Source organism: Lissotriton vulgaris, chromosome 9 (assembly GCF_964263255.1).
Source record: "Lissotriton vulgaris chromosome 9, aLisVul1.2, whole genome shotgun sequence".
NCBI classification, from domain to species: domain Eukaryota; kingdom Metazoa; phylum Chordata; class Amphibia; order Caudata; family Salamandridae; genus Lissotriton; species Lissotriton vulgaris.
This window is the reverse complement of record NC_141697.1, coordinates 1,057,483,668-1,057,506,860: the sequence shown is the minus strand read 5'-3', so window position 1 is coordinate 1,057,506,860 and position 23,193 is coordinate 1,057,483,668. Positions and strand designations below refer to the sequence as shown.

At 44.5% G+C, this 23,193-nt stretch overlaps 1 protein-coding gene across 1 annotated transcript in view; it reads right to left on the bottom strand.

Annotated features, from left to right (window-relative positions):
- Positions 1–632: 632 nt before the first annotated feature.
- Positions 633–23,193, bottom strand: part of LOC147692791 (calpain-9-like) — a 181,107-nt gene continuing 158,546 nt past the window's right edge. Inside the window, exons 17-21 of the mRNA XM_086939014.1 lie at positions 21,221–21,289; positions 14,359–14,437; positions 13,607–13,723; positions 9,359–9,417; positions 633–1,907 (exon numbers count right to left, since the gene is read on the bottom strand). Coding sequence (XP_086795140.1) covers positions 1,881–1,907; positions 9,359–9,417; positions 13,607–13,723; positions 14,359–14,437; positions 21,221–21,289 — 351 coding nt within the window. The 3' untranslated portion in view covers positions 633–1,880. The remainder of the gene's footprint in view (positions 1,908–9,358; positions 9,418–13,606; positions 13,724–14,358; positions 14,438–21,220; positions 21,290–23,193) is intronic.

The window sequence follows — 23,193 nt, the reverse complement described above, 5'->3', positions numbered from 1 at the left end:
CATTTGTTATCTTACAAGATTGGCAACATTCAATCTTTTAAGATGTTCCATTTTAATATAAGTGAACTGAATTTGGTAAGTTTCTTCTCATACAACCTTACAAATAGTAAAATACCTATCCTTTTTAAAGGAGAAGATCTGACGGAACATTGATTTTATTGTTTGATTATTGTGTCGTAATACATCTGCCCTGCCTTGCAAGTCTTGGAGAGTAAAGTGTACCAAGAGATCTCTCGGGCATCCAACTGAAGTGCAATTCCCACTGGGGCCCCAGAGGGAAAGAGTAACCATGGACTGCCCTGGGACTCACAGAAAAGGCATAAGATGGAGATGAGAGAAGTCAATAAACCCGCCTAGAAATTATGTTAAAAAACCAGTTAGCCTTTTTTTTGTGTGGACAAGGCTACATCGTTGAGAGAAGGAGTAGGCGCTTAGGTCAAGCTGGCAACTTTAATAGCAGGATCCAGATGTCAGGATGGAAATATTGTGGTTCCAAAAAAGGTAAACCTTCCTCTGATTTCTCATTTTTTGCCCCAGAAGGGCAATCGTTTATTTCATTTCCATTGGAACTGCTCAGTTTTTTTCAGGCATGGATACTTAGAAATAAATGTACTAAGAGGTCTTTATTTTTTAATAAATTATTTTATTGAAACAATCCCACAGAGACCAATTGTGTCCATCCTGGAATGCATGTTTGCACAAAAACATACTTGTGTCACAAAATGTGATATTTCAAGTTCCAAATTTGCACTTTGTAGGTACCCTTCTTTGGGTGTTTCTATTCCAGGAATGTTGAAAGAAGAAGCAGAAGAGGGAAATTTCTTGCTGCCTAAGTATATCTATCCGTGCTCAGTCTCCCGGGGATGACATGATTCAAAGTTCCTGTAGGCTCAATTCGGCTTTCCCTAGATTAAACCAACATAGTTTTCGTCCAACTAAAGGCTCACTACAGCACATCCCTGATGCTTTTCTTCAGAAGATATTTGTTATGGGCCTACCATAACATCTATTAGAAATCCACACAGATTATTCATGGCAGGCACCTTTAAAACCATTCACAGGACAAATCTCAAGGATTTTGCTTTATACATTTCTTGACGCTATTGTTCAACGCTCCTGCTTGGTATCTCCTACCAGAGGCTCCTCATAATTCTTCTGGCACAGGATCATTAGGGTATATTCAGCGTTTGTTTGATATGCTATTTTCTGCAAAATCTACCCAGCCTCCATATATACTATCCTAGCCGAGAGGGATGAAGGGTTAGCTCTCAAAGGATCCACTTTGTACAGCGTGCCAGAGGCAATATGTTTTATCTTCAGTAAGAAGCTCCACACAATCGCTGGAAGTGGTATCATGTTAGAGGTTGTTGTACTTGCAGAAGCAGCCAAGAAGGTCTTGGCAGACAGGCTCCACAGCACCCTGTTGAGGATCCCCTTTGAATATTTTTGCAAGGGAACCACAAGGTGTCTCACTGTTGTGATTTCCAAGAGTTATCTTGGACAGTGTCGGGATCTAAAGCAAGAAAAACCTGGCAGTGGTTCCACTAGTGTGTTAAATAAAGGAGCTTGTGCATGGAATCGTGCTGAATTCAGACAGGAAATCCGAGACAGAGGATTAGCATTGCTCTTCAAGCTGAGGCTCTTCATGGTAGAGTTTCACCCATGAACTATTTTGGCAGAGACCACAATGGAACAATCTGGCGCGTGAGCCATGGTACCTTCTACCTGAGGCTTCCTGGTGCAGGCTTATAGATGCTCTCTGGTTCATTTTGGCACATGTATCCTGGTGTATTCTGGCAGGTGCTTGCTTGGCATGATCAGAGTTTTGACAGCATCTCCTTCAAATATCTGCTTGCCTGAAGTAAACCAATGGAATGCTTTTAATTGTACATGGTTATATGTAACCACTAGGGAAGAAAAATAGACAGAGGCATTAGTATTTACTTTGGAAAAAACAAATCCTAGTTATCACAAATAAGGCAACAGTGTAAATAGAAGTGCCCCTAAACAACCTGAGACCCACATGTTAGGAGTCTATGTGCCATGATGCTGAAGGCATTCAAACTAAGATAATAATGTTCAAAAGTTAATACATTTTTTGTTAGACTGGGAAAAGAGCCCGCACCCATAAAAAAGGAACTCTTCTCAGAGTGTTGGAGGCCTGCTTTGTCATTTAACAATCCCACAATAAGGAATTATTTCAGTCCATGATAGCCTGCAGAGATATACAAAATGAGAGATTTCAGAAAGATACCTGTAAGTCCACCCAGAAGTGATTTCAATTGATGTGTTGTTTCTGAGGGATACCTGTGTGTTATGGTGGAAGATAAGCAAGTTCGCCTAGTGCACCTTGGGGTACACACGTGCCATGTATTGGAAGAGGCAAGGCGTTACCTAGGGGAGGTTACAGGGACCTATTACATTATGAAGCATCTGTGCTAAACTGGGAGTAGTGACCAACCATACAATGAATAATGCTTGCATACTATTCTTCAAGAGACATAGGAAGACTACACATCTATAGACTTGCGTGTATGATAGAGAGTCAGGGAACAATGAAATGAGGCGCTCATGCTTTGAATAGTATGCACCATGGAGCAAAACATATCAATGCGACTAAACCACTAAGAACCATGGGTGTCATCTGTACTCTAAACTGGCAGACAGAGAAGCCATGGAAGCTATAAGTAAAGATTCACATACATAAGGGTAAAAGAGAGGAGAGCAGCCTGGCACAATATGAAAGGATATTGGATATCTATTCTATTGGGGTGCAAGGACAATGGCCTTCTAGACAGCACTTGTTTTCTGTAATGGAAGATACAACGGGACACCCAGGCACAGGTGAGAAAGAGCAGTGTCCTCAAAGAAATGAGGAGAGGACCAAGCCAGTGTGGATGCCATACTCAGCATTGGAAGAGGTGAGGAGAGGCTTGCTCCCCCTACTGGAAAAATCAAGGGGACATCTGTGGCCCCACGGAGGCCCTGTTGGTTGTTGTGGATGAGATGAAAGGCGTCGGGGAGGGAACTGGGGCACTGTCAAGAACAAGTTTTCTGTGTTGGGAGATCAGGAGCACGCAGAGACGTGTCCTGTAGGACAAAAAGGTAAGCGCTGCCAAGGATATTAAGTGCTATGTATGGGGAAGAAATTGGTTGCTTGGGAAGATGGATGTGGAAGAGATGGTTATATTATGCAATGGAAAAGTATGAGAATGACAAGGGTAATGTGCTCAGTGTCATGAAAAAAAAGTGTGACAACTATTTAATGATTTGTGTTATCTGTATTCCTAGAAATAAAACATGAACAGGGCACTATGATAGACCATGAGTGAGAAGGACACTATGGGTAGGAGACCTTTATTATATTATGCATTATGCATTACAAAATAAGTGACCAAGGATCTAGAAGTAGGACACAAGCTGTGTACTTAGGTAGGTGATGGTGAGCAAAATACCTAATCTGATAGAGAATTCTAGCTGTGGATTCCTGATCATAGAATTACCCCTAGGTGTCAGACTTGATCCCGAAATTTCTTGTGAGCAGTAGCCCTGCGCTCCAGTAGGTGGCGCAGCTCGGCTACGTGTGGTGTCGTTCTTGTCGGAAGTGATGTATGCGATGCCTATATAGGTGCCACCCAGGCCCGCTGATGCCAGTTCTTTTCTTTCCACGCCAGCCAGCACAGATCCAGGAATACTCCTTAGTCATTTTTTGACAAAGTTTGTTTTGACGTTTTGTTGAAGTCTTTTTTTAGGTTTACCTCATGGTGTGACAGGGATATCAACCAAGAAGGATGGCTTCAAGCCCTGCAGCACCTGTCACCGACAGATGTCGGTGACATACCTTCACTGTGTATGCCTTTGGTGCCTCGAGCAGTATAGCTACTTGAAGGCCTACTCCGACCGCCACACCATGCACCCGAAGGACATGTGGAATCACTCCCTCAAGCTTATGATCCTAAGTGTCCAGGAGCCCGAGCAACCCCCACCCAATTGAGAGAATTTTAGGAGTGCATGCATCTCATCTTTGGGCTGCCCGCTCCCTCCAGTGTGCCTTCAGGCCCCGTGGATTCAGGAGGGTCTCCTACTGGATCCTTTTCAGTGACTTCAGCACCATTCGGGCCCCAAGGATCCACAGATAGATCCAGATTGCCAGCTGTACCACCTCAGCCTTCCCTGACACTGATCTCAAGGCCAATGCTCCTGGTGTCCACCAGCAGCTCCATCCCCATTCTCATCCTCCACTTTGACATGCAGCCAGAGAGGTGCCGTCCGATGTCGGCGCCAATTGGAGCCATGCCTAACAGAACGGAGCCTGAGCCCTAATCCTAGGGGCTAGGACTTGGGGAAGACTGGGAGGGGTTGTTGGACCCCGAAGAATACCAACCTTATCAAGAACAACTAGTCTGGGCTAAGGATCTGGGTGAAATCACTGGACCGGATACTTCTCCAGATACTGGCATACTCTCTCCTCCTCTCTTGGGCTAGAGCGGAGGGAGCTTCTTTCACAATGGGGGTGCGGAGGGAAGCTGAGGTCCTAGACCTTACCTTGCCCTTGGTGGTATTCAAGACAGAAGTGCTTCAGCTGAGAGTGCCCCCATAAGAACTGCTTCTGCCTTTCAATGAGACACTTACTGACGTCCTGCTTGGGACTTGGTCCAAGCCCAGCACAGGGGATACCGTGAACAGGACGATTGCCAGCTGGCACTGTCCCCTCCAGGGGTCCCAAATTTCCTCACCCAACACACCACCTGGAGAGCTTGGTGATGCAAGCCTCCACACCCCATGTAAATTCTGGCACATTCCCTACTGCACCCCTGGACAGGGAAACCAAAAGGCTGGACAATCTTGGAAATAAGATGTTTTCTTCTGACAGACTGGCACTGTGGTCTGTGAACAACGTGTGCCTTTTGAGCTGCTATTCTCACACACTGTGGTGTACAGTTGGGCAGGTGCTGCCAACGGTCCCGAAGGAGGCCCTGGCCGTGCTTTCCAAGGCTACTACCGATGGGAGGGCTGCAGCGAAGTTCACCATCCGTTGTAGACTTGAAACCACTGACTAACCAGGAAGAGTTGTTTTATTGACAGTGGCCTTGCGACACCATGCCTGGTTGAGGACTGGCTACTCTGAGGATGTCCAGTCCTCACTCATACACATGCCCTTTGATGGCTTCCATCTCTTTGAAGAGAAGGCGGATTTGGCGCTAAATCGCTTTAAGGACAGCAGGTCTACGGCCAGGTTCTTGGGCCTTTCTATGGCCCTTCATCGCCCTCAAATGGCCTTTTCCTCCTTTCATGGCCACAAAAAGGACATGCAACCATGTTTTTACCCACCCAGCCACAGTCGCGGACAAGCTTCTCAGCCTCTGCGTGGACACGGTTTCTACCAGCACCGTTGGCGGGTGACCAGTGGTTCGGTCAGTCCACCAACCCCCCTACAGCAGCAGCCTCCAAACCCTCCTAGTCTGCCCACTTATCATCATGGGCACTAAATAGGCAGCATGATTTGCCATCACCTGCCCAGCTGGCAGTCCATAACACTGTAGGTGGGTTTGGCAGATGGTCCGAAGGAGCTACTCCCTTCCCTTCCCTTCCCAGTCAAGACTACTGCTCCCTCCATGCCACCTACTTACGACTGAGGACCACCTAACTCTTCTCCACAGAAAGTGACAGCTTGTTTGGCCAAATGAGTAACAGAGAGTGCTTGCACCAGAATTAAGTCTTGGTTGCTATTCCTTCTACTTTCTGGTGCCCAAGAAGGACGGAGGCCTTCGCTCTGTCATCGATTTGTAAATGTAAAATGTAAATTGGTACTTGTATAGCGCACTACTCACCCGCAAGGGTCTCAAGGTGCTTGTACGAATACCGCTGTGGAACCCATCCTGGCTTTCCCTGTGAGGCGTCCACTCCTGGGCACCCCCAAGGTGGAGGCCAGGCATCCTTAGCGTTGTGGGGGCCGTTGTGGAGATTAAGTAAGCTATTGCCCAGAGTTGCAGAGTGGGACTCCATGATTGGAATAGGCACCGAGGAGAGAATTATCAGGTCCGTGGAATTTTTGAGCCCAATGCCCGCCGAGGCGGGGAATTGAACCCTGGTCCCGGGCTAGACCTCTGCACCAGGGTCTGCCGCTCTAACCATTGAGCCACACTTCTCCACGCTCTTTCAATTTCTTTCTCAAGAAGAAGAAATTCAAAATGTTCACTCTAGCTCAGGTCCTGTCTGCCCTGGACCCTGGAGACTAGATGGTAGCATTAGACTTGCAGGGTGCTTCTTTCACATCCCTGTTTCGCCTACCCATAGGCTTTACTTGTGGTTCATGGTGGGCCACAAGAATTTTCAGTTTACTGCGCTCCGTTTTGGCCTAACCAGCACCCCTCAGGTGGTCACCAAGATGATGGAGGTTGCAGCTCATCTGCAAGGAACAAGGGTGCTAGTCTTCCCCTAGCACGAAGACTGGCTGCTGAAGGTGGGCTCGTCCCAGGCTGTCGTCTCCCACCTCCAGACTACGGCCGACCTCCTGCACTCGCTGGTGTTCACTATCAATGTGTCAAGGTCGCACCTGACTCCCTCTCAGATGCTCACTTTCATCGGAGCTGTCCAAGACATGCTGCAGTTTTAGGCCTATCCTCCCGAATGGCGAGTCCAGGATATTCAGGCTATGATACTGATGTTTTAGCCTCTATCCTGGATTTTGGTGAGACTTACTCTGAAGCTGCTGGGCCAAATGGCCTCCTGCATCCTGCTTGCGACCCAGGCCTGTTGGCATAGGCAGGCTCTGCAGGGGGACCTGAAGTTCCAGTGGGCACAGCATCAGGGAAATCTCTCTGATATGGTCCAGATATCCGTGGGAACTGCCCTGCACCTGCAGTAGTGGCTTGCGAACTGAGATTAGGTCAGTGGCAGGCGCCTCTCCCTTCCCCAACCAGATCTGACAGTGGTGACAGATTTGTCACTTCTGGGATGGGAAGGCAATATGGAAGAGTTGAAGATCAGAGGACTCTGGTTTCCAGTGGATTCCAGACTCTGCATCAACCTGTTGGAGCTCCGAGAGATCCAATTTGCATTGAAAGCCTTTCTACCCTTCATCCAGGGAAGGCTAGTTCAAGTGTTCACAGAAAACTCCACCGCCATGTGGTACTGCAACAAATGGAGCGGGGTGGAGTTGTGGACCCTTTGTCAAAAGGTCCTGCATCTCTGGACATGACTGGAATGTCATGGCAGTGTCCTGATGGTTCAAAATGTGGCAGGATCTCTGAATGCCAGAGTAGACAAACTCAGCCAAAGATGCCTAGCGGATCACAAATGACATCCCCATCTGAAGGTGATACAAGGTGTCTTTCAGCAGTTGGGGGAGCCTCAGTTAGATCTGTTTGCCACCGACGAGAAGGCGCTATGTCACCGGTTCTGCAAGCTGGAGTTTTCAAGGCAGCTCTCGCTCGGAGGAGCTTTTTGTCTTGAGTGAAGCTCAGGCCTCCAGTACGCCGTTCCACCTGTATCGCTCCTGCCCAGAGTTCTCAAAAAGATCAGAAACAACCCAGCTCAAGTCATCCTTGTGGCTCCCTATTGGGCACGGAAAGTTTGGTATCCCAAGCTGTTCAGCACAGCCATCGATCCTCCGATCAGGCTGCCACTTGATGAGCATCTTCTGTCGCAGCAGCAGGGGAGGGTTCTCCTCCCAAACCGGCCAACGCTTCACCTTCTTGTGTGGAGATTGAGTGGCGACAGTTGATAGCCTTCGACCTTCCACCTGAAGTCTGTAATGTTAAGTTGGCAGCCAGTCGTTCCTCTACCAAGAAGGTTTATGCCTGCTGTTGGGCTAAATTTGTGGCATTGTGTTAAAAAAGAAACATTGATCCCCTTTCTGTCCCGCTTTCTCAGGTGCTCCGGTTTGTTTTTTCCCATGCTCAGCAAGGTTCTGCTCTGGGTACTGCTAAGGAATACCTATCTGCAATCTCTGATTCCTTCCACTCCTTTCATTATGCCCATGTGGGATCTCAATCTCGTCTCAATCACAATACGTGCGCTCCCTTTGAGCCTCTGAATAATTGTCCACTCAGGCTCCTTGCCATAAAGACAGCTTCTCTCATGGTTATAACATCTGCCCGGAGGGTCAGAGAGCTTAAGGCTTTGTCATCCAAGCCTCCTTATCTAAACATCTACCCAGACAAACTGGTGCTTCGTACGAGGAATTCCTTACTTCCGAAAGCGGTCACTTAATTTCACCTACGCCAAACCATCACTCAGCCTACTTTTTATGCTACGCCTCATCTCTCCAAGGAAGAGGAGTGTCTACACCTTCTGGACCCAAAAAGAGCGTTGTTCTACCTTGACTGCACAGAAGAGTTCCGAGTGGATGACCAAATCTTCATGGGCTATGTCGGAGCGAAGAAGGGCAAGGCTGTACAGAGAAGGATAATTTCCTGATTGATTGTGCTCTGTATCAAAATCTGCTACGCATTGGCTAAGAAGCAACATCCTGTGGGTTTGCGTGCAAAAGCTGATACCACTGCATTAGCACACAGAGTTCCAGCCCTCAATATCTGCAAGGTAGCAACGTGGGCCTCATTTGACACGTTCACCAAACATTACTGTCTGGACAGTCAGGTCCATAGAGATAGGCATTTTGCCTGTTCGGTCCTGCAGGACTTCCTCATTGGAACTTGGTCTGCAGACCCACCTCCGGGGAGGGACTTGCTTGGGTACCTATTCTAAGGTAAGGAATCTGCAGCTCAAAGTCTCTATCAGATGAACAAGTTACTTACCTTGGTAATGCCTTATCTGGTAGTGTCTCCATCTAGCCCCAGATCCCTTACCGACCCACCCATCCTTCCAGCTCTGCCAACTGATTTCTAGGGACAAGGTTTTGCCCTTTCAGGGACCTAGTTTTCCACTCCAGTGATCAGTGTACTTCATGGCTTTTGCCGTGTAAAGTTGCGAAAAGTAACTGACACCAGCGCGCCTGGGTGGAGCTTATATAGGCACCGCAATAGTTACTTCTGGCGTTGATGACCCCAACAACGCCATACGGAGCAGTGGCGTCGCCTACCAGTGCGCAGGAGTACTGTCACAAAATATTTCCGGATCCAGTCTGACGCCTGAGAAAAAAATCTAAGGTAAGGAATCTCTGGCTAGATAAAATCCCTACCAGATAAAGCGTTACCGAACTTGTTGTTTCATAAACTGAACAAAACAATGAGGGGCTCATTGACTCTATGGGGATAATTTCTGTGTTGTGCAATGAAATAGCGCAGGAAGGCTGGGTTCAGTATGAAGCACATATAAGAAAAGATGTGTGGTGAGCATGGGCTCTGTGGTGCTTCACCAATGGCCCAATATATACATAGACTGTATGAGGCATCACCTGTTGATAATTGAGAGTCACTGCTCCAGAGCTGGCACATACAGCTTCTTGAAACTTTTCTGAAAAGACATGTGAAAGATATGCTTGACAAATTTTCATACAACTGTTAGGTCAAAATAGAAATCCTTTTAAGATAGAACTTGCGAGATTAAAGATAAAAATGGAGATTGTAGAATGGAACACAACAAGCAGTATAGCAAGATCAGAGAGAGAGAGAGAGTTTTTGAAAGAAACAGAGAAGCAAATTGCAAAATCAAAAAGCAGTAGCGAGGGGAAGAAAAATAGCTAGAGAGCAGTATAGAAAAGGTTGAGAGGTGAAACTGGTTGGGAGGTGAGAGAATAATTAGTGTGATTGAGTAAAGGGAGGCAGAAGTGAAGGAATGTAGGAGGCCTGAAATAGTGCATAAAAGAGTTTGCGGTGGATAGTGGCCGAGAGTGGGAACAGGGAAATAGAAGGCAGGGAGAGAGAGGGCACAAAGATTGAGACAAATGAGCATAAGGGCAGAGGGAGTTGTCAGAGACTAGAGGTCAAACAGCAAAAAGAAACACAAAAAAACTCAGAAGAAGGAAGAAGACAATAACTGAAAGCTAACAAATAAATTGCAAAAAGAACAGACCTAATTCACCCAGACAGTTGGCCACCATCTCTGATTCCCTGGAGCAGAATAAAGTCTCCTGAAAGATCAGTTCTTTAGCCCGCGCATGGAGCGATAGAACCCTGTCTAAACCTGCCCCTTTAAATGACCTGGGGCAGGTTTAGTCGAATCAGGCAACAAGCACTTTGAGCTGTTCCCAGTCCAGGGAGGACCTGGCTTGGCAGTTCAGGCTGGACTGTTCCCATAAGGCACAGGGTCAAGACTGATTGGCATATGGCTGGGTTCAAACTGGAATGGCATGGTGAGCAAAAAACACGATGGATTTAGGCCCAGATCTCTGTACTGGGGTGAATGTATGACATTGTTCTGCATTCTGTCCATCAACTGTTGTTCTTGCAATCATCCATGGAGCAGGCAGAGATCTTCTTCCCATTAACGGAAAGGCACATTGTATTCTCTTGGATCTCTGGAGTGAGGTAGGATGACCAGACCTTATGAAGTTTAATATACATTTTCCACAAGGCATACTAGATGTAATCTCTTATGTCATCAGTAGCCATCATTCCAAAAAAAGGTGTCTGTTAGAAATTGGGTCTCTAGTTTGCAGAGGTATGCACTCTGTCCAAGTAGGGATCGCAATCCTAGTCAGGGTAAGTCACAACACAATCCTAAATTATTCTGTGCTCACTCTCTGGTAGCTGCACACAGAGCAGGCAGGCTTAGCTTAGAAGGCAATGTGTAACATATATGTGCAACATCCTATAGAATGACAAACTAAACACACCACAAAAAGACTCAACAACAGTTTAGAAAAATAGAGTATATTTATCTGTGTAAAAGAAGACTAAACCTGTCAAAATATATCAATTAGACGTTGATATATTGTATTTTGCACAATTAAATGCAAAGAGGCACTTAGAAGCAGGTAACGCCAAAAAGGTTACTCCAGGTCATGAGGGACCGGTGCAAATCCAAAGTTCAGGCTAACTGCGATGGAGCACGGGCCGGATACAGGGACCCACTTGGGTCCACTGAACCGAGTACCTTGTATCCTGGGTGCAGTGGGCACGTCAAGGCTTTGCGCTGTCTGGTGTCTGTTCTGAGGCTGTGAAGCAGGGCTTTGCGAGGCTCCGTGTCATCCGGCGCCGGTTCCAAATGCTGTCAGCTGTGCAGTGAGGCTTCACGTTGGATTTGGCAGAAACTCAGCAGCAGAACCCACTTCTGAGGCCCAGAACTTGGATGAGCCACCTCAGGCAAGGGTAGAACTCACAGAAGGTAGAGTCCAGCAGCATCAGCAGAACTGAAGGAAGTATTTTGTGTTCCTGAGACTTCAGAAACAGGAAGCAAACTAACAAGCCCTTGAAGATCACTTTGAAGGGAAGGCAGATTCCAGCTCTCCTTCCAGCAGAATCAGGGAGCAGCAGTCATCAGGGCAACCAACAGGAAAGCAGTACTTCCAGAAAAGCAGCCCAGTTGAGTCCGTTGAGCAGAACTGCAGTCCACTGACAGAGGTTCAGTTCAAGATCCAGAAGTGTCTAATTCGGGAGGGTCAGAGGCCCAGCACTTATACCTGAATGTGCCTTTGATGTGGGGAAACTTCAAAGAGTGGTTTTCACGAGCACAATCACCCCTTTCTAGCCAGTCCTGTCTGACAGGTTATCTATGGGGATCACCAGCAATTTGTGTGGGGTCAGGTCATTGCTCCTTGATGTCCTGGTGTGAGCCCCCTTTCCTCCCATCTGCCCAGACCGGCCATTGGAATGCAGATTAATGCAGAGGTGTGTTCAGCCATTCCTGGCCTTCCTGAGTTTATGGCTGTCGGGGAGGAATGCATGAATGGAATCTGTCACCCCGGCCAGATGGGTATTGGAGACAGGCTGGAGGTCATATAGAGCAAAGTTGAGAGCAGAAAGATGCGCACTGTCTGAAAGTGGCATTTCTGCACTAATAGTGTTAAATCCAACCTTACCAGCAGAGTGAATTTATCACTACTATTCTAACCTATACCAAACATGATAACGCTACTCCCCTGGGATCAGGAATTACCACTTAGAAGTGCGTGAGGGAATTGCCAACCCTAGTCTATGAGAGTAGGCCTCACTGTAGTGAAAAGGCCGTTTTTCACTACCAGTATATGTAAAGCAAACAAGTACATGTCCTTCCCTATGCTAACATAGCACCCTGCCTCTGGGTTGCCAGGAACCATCCTTAAGGGTGACTTATATGTAATAAAAGGGGGAGTCCAGGACTTGGAAAGTAGGTTTACCTGCTAGTCACAGTGACTACCATGGCAGGCCTGAGACATGGTTAGGGGGCAACTTACATGGGTGACAGAATCAGTGCTGTCGCCCCCCTAGTAGCATTTAATTTACAGGCCTTTTGTACTTGTAGTGCATTTTACTAGGGACTTATCATTAAATTATATATACCAATTGGATACATCCAATGTTACCATGTTTTAGGGGAGAGAGCACAAGCACATCGCTAAAGTGTGCAGAGTCGTGGATCCAACAAAAATGGATACAGATAATGGAGGGAAGAAGGCGAAAAAAAGTTGCGCCAAGGCTGTCATGTCTAACAGTGTCCAAAACAGAGTCTTCAACATGCCAGCCATTGGTCAGATTACTATGGCCCCTGACAGCAACAGGCTAGGAAGACTCAGCAGTACTCAGTTCATAGAAACTTTTGAAGCTTGGTTAAGAAACAAGTACCTGAGGGTGGTAATGACAGGTTTAGGGATGACACACTCAAAGCAGAAGGTCTGAAACCCAAGGGATGAGAATGCTACAAAAAAAGATTTGAGAGGAGATATAGGCTGGGATTTTCCCAGGCCCTTTTGAAGTTCCTTGCTCTGGAATAATCGCACAAATGCATTGCCTTTGTCTTCCAAGTTGCTGGAGGAGTCACCAATATACCATGGATCATAACAGAGTCATGGCTTGTGAAGCGTCGTACCCACTCATAGAAGAGGCTCCAAGCTGACTACATAGCCATTCAATACTTTAACCGGAAGTAGAATCCTTTCTGAAGGAAGACCTCCTGGCCTGCTGTTGATGCTTTTCAAACCTATAGTAATCCTCTTAAATGTTAATCCTGACTGACATCAAGGGCCGCAGGCTAAAGCCAGACTGTCAAAAGATGAATGACAGATTCTAGCAACAGGAGCTGAATCTTGTAATTTATGCCTAAAGTTCTGTCAATGCCTGCAAAATTCATTTTCAGACCAAGAATCTTTATTCTGCTTTTTGAGCTTTGGAAACAGTTCCACACGTGGTTGAGATCACAGTTTAGACTGCACGAGTTTCATATATTTTAAATTTCATGCAATGGAGGAAACATCAATCTTTGCGGGTACAAGGAGTATTTCCAAACAATAAAATGCATCTGTGCATCATTACTATTAATCAAACAACATTTTGACTCTAAGAATATTTCTTGGTTTAAGTGAAGTTTCGAAATAGTGTTTCCTTTTTATGTAGACTTCAGGTGAAATGCATTCAGTATCAATCATATGGACAAATTTCAGAAGATATCTGTGAGTTCAGGGTAAATCGAGATGTCTGCTGTTGTGTATGGTTTTACAAACTCACATGACGACACTACTCACGCCCCTCATAATTTCTATAAATGTTAACCATAGCATCCCACTCACTGGTCATGGTGTCCAACTTTAGCAAACAGCAGATGAAACTGGAGTAAGTGACTGTCCGATCAGGTGTGCAGTATCTCAGTGCCAGAAGCTGCACCATAAACTCATCCACATTCAGGCCTAGACAGAAACAACAATCAGAGAATTGTACGAGTAGAAATTTAGCTTCCAAGAAAAATGTGCAACGGTGATACACCATGATAAGGAGCAGTTTAGGATACACAACCATATTGACTTAGATGTATCTAAAGTGGTAGAGTTGAATCTAGCCAATGGACATGAAAATGAATCTCGGTCTCAGTGTCTGGTTCTAAAGAGGGTTCAGGGCTCTCTACATTGAAACAGGTGATCTTCGCAGACACGGAGATAGCAGAAGAGCACACACAGGGGGGTACATGTAGGGCACAAACATGGAGAATGATGGCACATATATGGAGGCAGGTTGGGACACAGAGGTACATACAACCGTAGTGCACAGATAAGGACACACCAGAAAAGTACAGAGCTGATGACTTATGGGGAGACAGGCGACTACCAAAGAAAGTATGCAAAGATGGAAGCATCCAACGCATGGAGTTGAGCCAGTCCAGGGATGATGGCATAAAAAACTTTGTTGAACTTGTGCTAAATTCCTCCATTTCTCTTATCTGGGTATTTCAATTCCCTTTTGACCCATTTGTTTCTGTATGGTAGTATCACGGGTGATCTATGACCCAACTTACTCCTCACATCCCGCCAGCCCTTGTTCCTCTCACCTGCGGACTGCAGTGCAGGAACCAGCTGATGACAGTTGATGGAGCCGGATCTGCTCTGGTCAAATTGGCAAAAAATAAGCTAAGAAGAAACAAAGTACAACAACACAGGGTCAATAGCATAAACGTGATTCAGAAAAACACAATGCATAGTGAATTTGTAGAACGACATAACCAGATAGCAGCCTATGAAGTCTGTATAGGTCCTGATTCAGCTGAATAAGGACTTACAAGGGACGTGCTAATACTGCATTGCCGTATTTCTAACTGTCCACCCTTGCAGCGAATGGGCCCAAAAATGTGGAATTACTGTCCGGATCTGGTTTGGTAGCCCAGATTTCCATTGTAATTCCACATTTCTCAGGGGACCTTCGATATCAAACTTGTAATACTGCAATATTGTTGAGCCACAAAATTACTGATACCTGTGCTATCAATAATTTCCGGATTGTAAATACTGACGTATCTGTCTAGTTAGACTCATAATGATGCTCTCACAAGAACATTCAGCAGATTTCTTTAGAAGTTTGTGTTTTTAAACAAGTTGTTTTTAAATTAATAAAATGTATTCATTAACAGTATTCCTTAACACAAAGGCAGTGGAACTATTTAAAACAGAGTAAGCAGGGAAAGCTATAATATAACATGAAGATACACTCTTACACATGTACATCATAAAAGGAGGAAAGAAATAGGGTGAAAAGACAGGCTGTGTAAGACAGAGAACTTTTAAAAGCCCTTTGCCCCTTGACACTTTTACTTGTGCCTATGTTTGCTTGTGGTCATGGGTTTTCTCATAGAAGGCCATCTGTGGGGTAGACAAGACCATGCATAATATAGCGCTGTGTTGGATATTGAATTCTCCCTATGGTCGGCCTTTGAAAAGTTCTAGCCAAACCCATGTGGTCATTATCTGTGAGATGTATTGAAGTTGGGGTGCTGGTCATCTGACTCCACGTAACCTGTGCCACCTGTGTTGGCCAATCTATCTTAATCCCTGGGTCTCCCATCTTAAAAGCACATGGATTTCAATAACATGCTTGGGTGGCAGGCACATTTCTTACTGAGGGAAATACCAAGTTTATGAGGCAAAATTTGAAAGTACACCTTACTGTTTTTGTGTGGAATTTCTGTGGGTCTAAGGGCTTGTATTGCATGAACTACCAATAGTACAGTTTATTCCAAAGATGTGATGGCTGACCTTCCAATGATAATTGTGCCTTGAGGGCTGATAGAGATGAACCAAAATGGGAATTACATGGTCAGGGTGATTTGATGGACATCCCAATGGAGGATGATTGGGCAAATAGACACGCAGAGAAAACGCTTGGACCAAGATGTGCCTCCATCGATGTGTGAGAGAACCATGAACCCCAGATACAGGGAATATAATCATCAGGAATTATAGTTTTTTTCTTTAAGAGATGAAGTTCATAGGAGGTAGTTGTTCAATTCTAGATGTAACTGGTCATAAAGCTACATGCTCGCTCATTCCGGAGCAAAGAAACGTTGTTATGTGGAACTAAAGTTTGAAAAATAGAGGACCTTGGGATGCCCATGAAAGTTTGTTATTCACATGAGCTGTGGGAATCAAAAGTTATGTTTGCATATGCACGTAGTTTATGCATACCGAGATGACAAAGTATTTGTGCTTGATCGAAATTTACGATGGGAGGGACAAATGAGAGAGTGCTATGATGCACAAATGGAAAGCTCCAGGCTAGAAATTAAAACCATTTCTGGTAATCTGCCAAGAGGTGTTTTTATAGACTACAGTGAGATCTGGCATGAGCATCTAACTGTGTCCAAGTAGTATTGAGTAGTAAAGTGCAAGCAAAGGTAGAGTTGTCAATGTCTTTTGAATTAAACCATACCAGATCCATTGCTTAGTGGCTGAATGCTAAGATGCCACATATGATTCCAGCAGTGCTATCATGTATAACATCAATATCGATTGCAAGTAAGACATGCATGCATGCTTAGTCTGTCCGTTTACGCATCTGTTTGGTTCCTGCTCAGTAGAATATCTTTCAGGCAACGTCTTGATCTTGAAAGGAGGGTTTTAGGACATCCAACTTGTGCTCCTTGGATGCGATTGTAAATATGAAATGAAAATGGGCTTCGTAAAGAGCTCGATTCCCCGTGGGTGTCTTGGCGCTGGTCTAACAACAGAGCGGCTAAGAGACGGAAGACAGACTGAGGGAAATATACATTGTAAAAGCCAGTCTTTCTGAAGGAGGACAAGGAGGGACTAGTCTTGAAGTACAGAGGTAATGCATTCCACGGTTTGGTTGTTCCATAAATAAAGCTTGTTTCCAATCCAGCAGATTCGTTTGCATTTACGGACCATGAGATTGGCTGCTGATGAAGACCGTAGTGACCTGGGAGGAACATATTGGATGAATTTATTTTTAAAGTAATTCAGGCCCTCATCATGCAAGGCTTTAAATGCAATGCATAGACCCTTGAAGTCTATTCGCTTGTGCACTGGCAACCAGTGAAGATGGACCAGTGCCTTAGAGGCAGACTGGTGCCTAGGTATTCCAAGCAGCAATCGGGCAGCAGACTTCTGCAAGACCTGTAGCCTATTAAGTAAACGTTACTGTAAACTGATGTACAAGGCATTGCAATAATCAATTTTAGAGAGAGTAAGGGCAGTTACTACTAGTTTCCTCAAGTCAAGTGGGATAGAAGGCAGAATCTTTCTCAGGATTTTTAGAGTAAGAAAAGTAGAGGAAGTGATTGCATTCACCTGTTTGTCAAAAGATTATCGATTTTCAAAAATTGACACCCAAGTTCTTCACTTTTGTCGCTGGAAGCGGGACCAAACCTAGTTCAGATGGCCATCAGTTAGGGGACCCAAAACATACAATATTGCCCAACAACAAAACTTCAGTTTTGTCGAAATTTAATTTCAGGCAATTACTCATCATCCATTTGTTAATTTGTTGCATACATTTATGGAAATTGGCGGCAGATTCTTGCCGATTTCCAGAAACTGATACAACAACTTGGGTGTCCTCAGCATAGCTGATAACTGAGAAACCACATTTTTTAATCAGGGTGGCTAGAGGAGTGACATATAAATTAAACAGAGTAGGGTGGTTCAATCATGAGGCCGGCTTTACACCATGGGAGAATGAGCTAGAGAAAAAGCTGTCCATAGAAACGAATTGCACTCTATCAAAGAAAATGGAAGATAGTAGAGCTAGGGCTAAACCACCATTATCCAGAGATTCGACACAGTCAATCAGAACCTTGTGATTGACTGTGTCGAAATCGGCCGAGAGATCAAGTAAGATAAGCGCTGCAGGATTTACATTGTCCAGAGTTGCCCTCAGTTCCTCTGAGGCGGTGATCAGAGCCGACTCAGTGCTATGCTGACCTTGAAAGCCAAATTGTGAGTGGTCTAGTAGGTTATTAGATTCCAAATAGAGAGTCAGTTCCTTGTTAATATCTTTTTTCACGATTTTGAAGCTGCAAGATGAGACAGCAGTAGCTCGCCACTGAATAATTCAGGTGCAGTTTATATATCAGAGGCAAAATTGATACAACTTTCCATTCTGTGGGAAAGAAATCCTGTAAAAACATTTAATTGAAAATCGTAGTTAGATGGTCAGCAACAATGGTAGAGGCCATCTGAAGAGTGGCCAGGGGACATGGGACCAAAAGAGACCCAGACCGAGTGGTAAGGATTAAATCTTGCACTTGGTCCACCGGCAGCTAAGAAAAAGAAGGAAAACATGGTAGATTAGAAGCAAATGCAGAGGGTATGGAAATCAGAGAATATTCCATCCCAGAGGTTAGGATCCTCGTCCGAACTAGAGAATGTATTAAATATATATCTAGTACTTTATCCTGGAAAGCTAGTGCGATGTTATAACAAAGGATCTGACTGCTTTAAATGTTTTCCTGATTGCTAAAGTTAGAGAGTTTTTGATTGTGGAAAACAGTTCTTTATTGGAATTTTTTGCTGAGATAATTTTCTGTGAAAAATAGGGAGATTTTTCCATCAAGATCTGGGATTTATATTCCACAATTTTGTGTTAATATTTTGCTTTTTCTAAGGGGTCATTGTTAAGCCTCCAAAGATGCTCTTGGCGTCTACGCAGCTGCTTCAAATCTCTTAAGATTCTGGGAGAACCACAGTTAAGAAGGGTTAATCTCTTAGTGAGGAGGGGTCTGTTAGGGGCCAATTGATCTACGGCTGAGGTGAGACAAGCATTGTAATCAGAAATATCCTGATCTAGATTTCTGGAGATCTTAGGGATAGAGGATTGCAGTTTACTTTCCAATGGAGCAGCCTCAATTTTATCCCATGAACGAGAGTTCAACCAGGCTGAGATTGACTTTATTAGCAGGCTTCGACGTGCAGTTCAGATGAAACATTACTGCGGCGTGATCTGACCAAGTTAACGGTAAGAACTCTGAAAAGACTAATGCGGAGTTGTCAGAGAAAATACCGTCTGACGTATGACTAGCAGTGTGTGAGGGAGCGGTGACCAGTTGGAGTAAACCAAGGCTGTTCATAAGGTCAATCAGCTTTACAGAATCTCTATCTTCCGGATTCTCCACTTGGAAATTGAAATCTCAGACGACAGTAAAATCAGCAAAATTGACCATATTGTCCAGCAGATGGCCAATACTGCCAAGAAAAATAGCTCTTGATCCAGAGGGTCGATATATTAATAGTCCATTAAAAGAGATATGATCATTAAAAGTTCATTTAAAAGTTAAGGCATCAAGGTCATTGGAGGAGCAGACGCCCTAGCATGTACACAAAAGAAATTTGTTATAAACAAGTGCTAACCCGCCACCTCTCTTTCCTACTCTGTCCAATATAAGAAATTCGTTTTTGTCAGGAATGGCTAAAGCTAAATCTGAACCTGAGATGTCATCAGCCAAATTCTCTGTAGTAAAGACTAACTCGGTTTTATATGTTTGTAAAAATTCGAAGAACTCTAGTTTATTTTTGATGAGTGATCTGGCATTAATAAGTGAGCAGCTTAATATAAGGTGAGGGGTTACCTCCCTGCGAGGAGGTGTCACAGTTTTCCAAACTGAGCTTCTATCCTGAGGGGTAAAATCCAGTCAGCAACTGGAACAGATCCAATAAGGTTCCATGTTCTGAGGATCTGGGCACTGCACAGGTTCTTACCGATAGGCCAGAGGGCAAGAAGTGCCTCCCGGGAGTAAGAGCGTGATACCCCAGAATCTAACTGCCAATGGGCAGCGTGGCTAACGCTGAGGCCTGCCCGAGCACAGATGGACGCAGACGGGGTTGCCTTTGGCCCGCCGGCAATTCGCCCGCTGGGCGTGGACTCGCTATTCGTCTGCTTAAGAAGCCCAACATCCAGGACGAAGGGGAGGGAGAAGGGGCGTGTCACTCCGCAATGAAAGTAAAGGCAATTTAAAAAAAGCAAACCTCTGTCCAGCTTCTCCGTATGCAGAGAGCAAGTTTTCTTGCCAGACCACAAATACTGGAAAATTACGCCAAACTAAGTTAACAGGGAGAAAATGCTAAAACACATAAAAGTATTAAAATAGCGAATTCCAAAAGAAAATGTCACCGAAATTGCGTACTAGGGAATCAGGCACTTCACAGAAAAGGTTGTGCTCTAGTGGGTACAAGGAAAGAAAAGTAGAGTTGTTAGGAGAATTGTACTTTCTGTGTTAGAGTGCACAGGCGCACTATCAGTCTGTTTAAGCAGCCCAACATCCGGGACCATGGGGAGGGAAAAGGGGCATGTCCAGGCACTCACTCACCAATGAAAGTGAAGGTAAAAGAAAAAGCAAACCGGAGTGCAGCAACTCCATATGCAGAAAGGGAAGCTAAATATAAGAAAATCTGTTTTTGTGCCTCAAGGAAAAATGTCTACATTTGTGGCTTTGACTACATAAATGAGGCCACGGTATTATTACTAGCTTTTTGTCTGTGCACCACCAGATATGCACCACGCAAGGCGAAGTGACCACAAAAAAACATCTAGTTTTCACATAACCTAGTGTTTAGAACATGAAGTGGTCAGCAGCCCATGTAGAAGGTACCTGGGCAAACAATGTCACGTTACAAAAGTTACCAGAGGCCTTTGGGTGGTTTTTATTGAATGGGTTAGACTAAACCCAATTGTGTTCATTGTTATTGTGCATTAGGGAACTGTACATGAAGCTGCAAAACATGGAGATCAGCAAACGATAGAAGATTGCTTTCAAGGAAGTGCATTTATCTGTAGTTGACCAGATGAAGAGGTACCATACTCCCAAATGTTTGCAGATGACTGGCTACTGCTATTTTCAGCCGCTTCAGGGTGAGGCCCAGTGGCACTATCTGTAAAACATTTTACAGGACCTAGATTTCTGCAGCTTGGTTATGTTATGTTACAGTTGTGCTATAAACACATATACATGAACTTCGGTCGCGGGCAGACCGGGATCAGGCAATGGTTCCAATCTTTCATCACAGGTCGAACGCAGGCGGTCTCCCTCCCTCCCTATCGGTCGGAACTGATCAATATCACACAGGGCTCAATCCGGTAATGCAATAGTTTTTCTGAATCTGAAGACTATTCTTAACCCTGAGGATGTTAAAAGGCAGACTGTTTAAGTGACTCACTACCTGAAATAAAGTTGGCATTCCTAACATCTTACTTCTAGAATATGTAGTGGCACTGATGAGGAGAGCCTCAACAGAGCATAAAGTTTCAGTTCTGTACTGCCAAAAAACTCAGTAAGGATAATTTTTAAAAAACAGAGCCTGAAGTTTTACTAGGGATGTACCACTATAGTATGGTCATCAGCAACGTAAACTCAGAAGAGTGGAATGCATGCTGGGATTTACACCGATTACTTTCGTTCCAATACTCACCGTTCCACAGCAAATTTTACTCCAAAGACTCTGGAACTCCTCCCAGCCAAGTTTACCAAATCCACAGCTCTGTGACTTTGGGGTTAAGGATTTTGAAAGCATAGTAAGGTAAATGGTCTACTGGAACACACACAAGAGAATTTACAAAGTTGTGCACCAAAACACACTGCTCTTACCACATTGAGGTCAACACATTCTCAAAAGTTCATATAGTAGAACATAGAAAACAAGTCAAAATTGTGCCTCTGCACCCAGTGTTTCATTTGTAAGGGACTAATTTGTTCCTGAAGTGCCCATCGCCAGCGCGGTTGAATGCTGAGGTTGCCAAATACCCAGCTCGCTTAGTCTTGATTCCACCTACCTACACTTTCTGTATATCTCGCTCCTACAAGTTCTTTTTCATCCCTGCTTTCCTAGTGTGTTGCTGTTTAACTCTCTTTCCCTCCCTCATTTCTCCCTTTCTTGTAGTTCTCTTTCTTATTCTGGATGAAGATCTGATAGGGGAAAATAAGGCAGAGTTCACAAAAATGAGTGCTGGTGAAGCCATCAGTAACTACCTGCACAAAGTAAGCATTAACTATAGTAATGTAGTCCCAAGTCATTGGACTGCCGTGTATTTAAAATAATTTCGAAAAGGGAATCAGAAGGAACCTTATTTACACTGAAATGTCATTACGCCTGCCTAGGATACAGCACCTCATTCCTGTATAAAGCAAATTGTCAAACCATTACTCATGGAAGATGTATAAGATTAATATGTGACAGAATGGGAAGGGAAACGTTTTCCATTCACAAGCATTCAGGTGCAGTTCCAATTTGAGTGAGTTCATTTTTTGCACAAATGAATGCACATAGACAATACTGGAAGAATGTGGCACAGGGGAGGATGGAATACGCCTAGGTGCTCATATAGGCCTGCCCACAGTCATGATCTGCTGTCTATTGCCAATGATGTAATCAGTGCTTGGTTTACAGATCTGTATTTCCTTGGCCTGAGCACCAGAACAAAAGCCGACATTCTAGGCCTGCTTAGCAGTTCACTCACTGGAATCGGTGAGTCTCCAGGAACACATCAAGAAAAGACCAGGGCCAGTATGATGATGTGCTGCGCTGGCACAGGGCAAATCCGAGTACCCGTTTTTAAGCGTCTGCAAGGCGTAAAACGAATTGATTTAACCCAATATTTCTCTGAGTTAGGGGATAGTTTTCAGACTGAATAGCTCAGCAACAGAAAGAGGCAAACCTTGTTCACTGTTTCCCAGCTGCACTAGCTGAAAAAACTAACTTGGAGAACTATTGAGTTAAATATATTTGCTTTACGCCCTCCTGGTGCATAAAACAGGGGCTCGTCTCTTTGCCACCATTCCCAACTTAGGGCCCGATTCACAGAATGAACTTAAGACTCAATCCTAAACTTACTACTATTTTGGTATTCGCAGAATGAACTTACTACTTTTGGTATTCACAGAAGTTTGGATTTTGTCTTAAGTTTGTCTTAAGACAAACTTAAGACAGACTTAAGACAGACTTAAGACAGACTTAAGACAGACTTAAGGCAGACTTAAGGCAGACTTAAGGCAGACTTAAGACAAAATCCTGACTTAAGTCTGTCTTAAGTTTGTCTTAAGACAAACTTAAGACAAAATCCTAACTTCTGTGAATACCAAAAGTAGTAAGTTCACTCTGTGAATGCCAAAAGTAGTAAGTGCATTCTGCGAATGCCAAAATAGTAGTAAGTTTAGGATTGAGTCTTAAGTTCATTCTGTGAATCGGGCCCACAATTCGGATCTCTAAATTTGTAAATGCACAACTCTGTAAGTGGAGCCCTCTGGACCTTTGATGAATAGAAATCTCAAGACATATATGGAACAAGACACTGACAACAGCAAACACAACACAGTGCGGTCAGCAAAATCAGTTCATCTTAATTGATACATGTTGTCTAGAATGTGGATATCCACAGTCATCAGAAA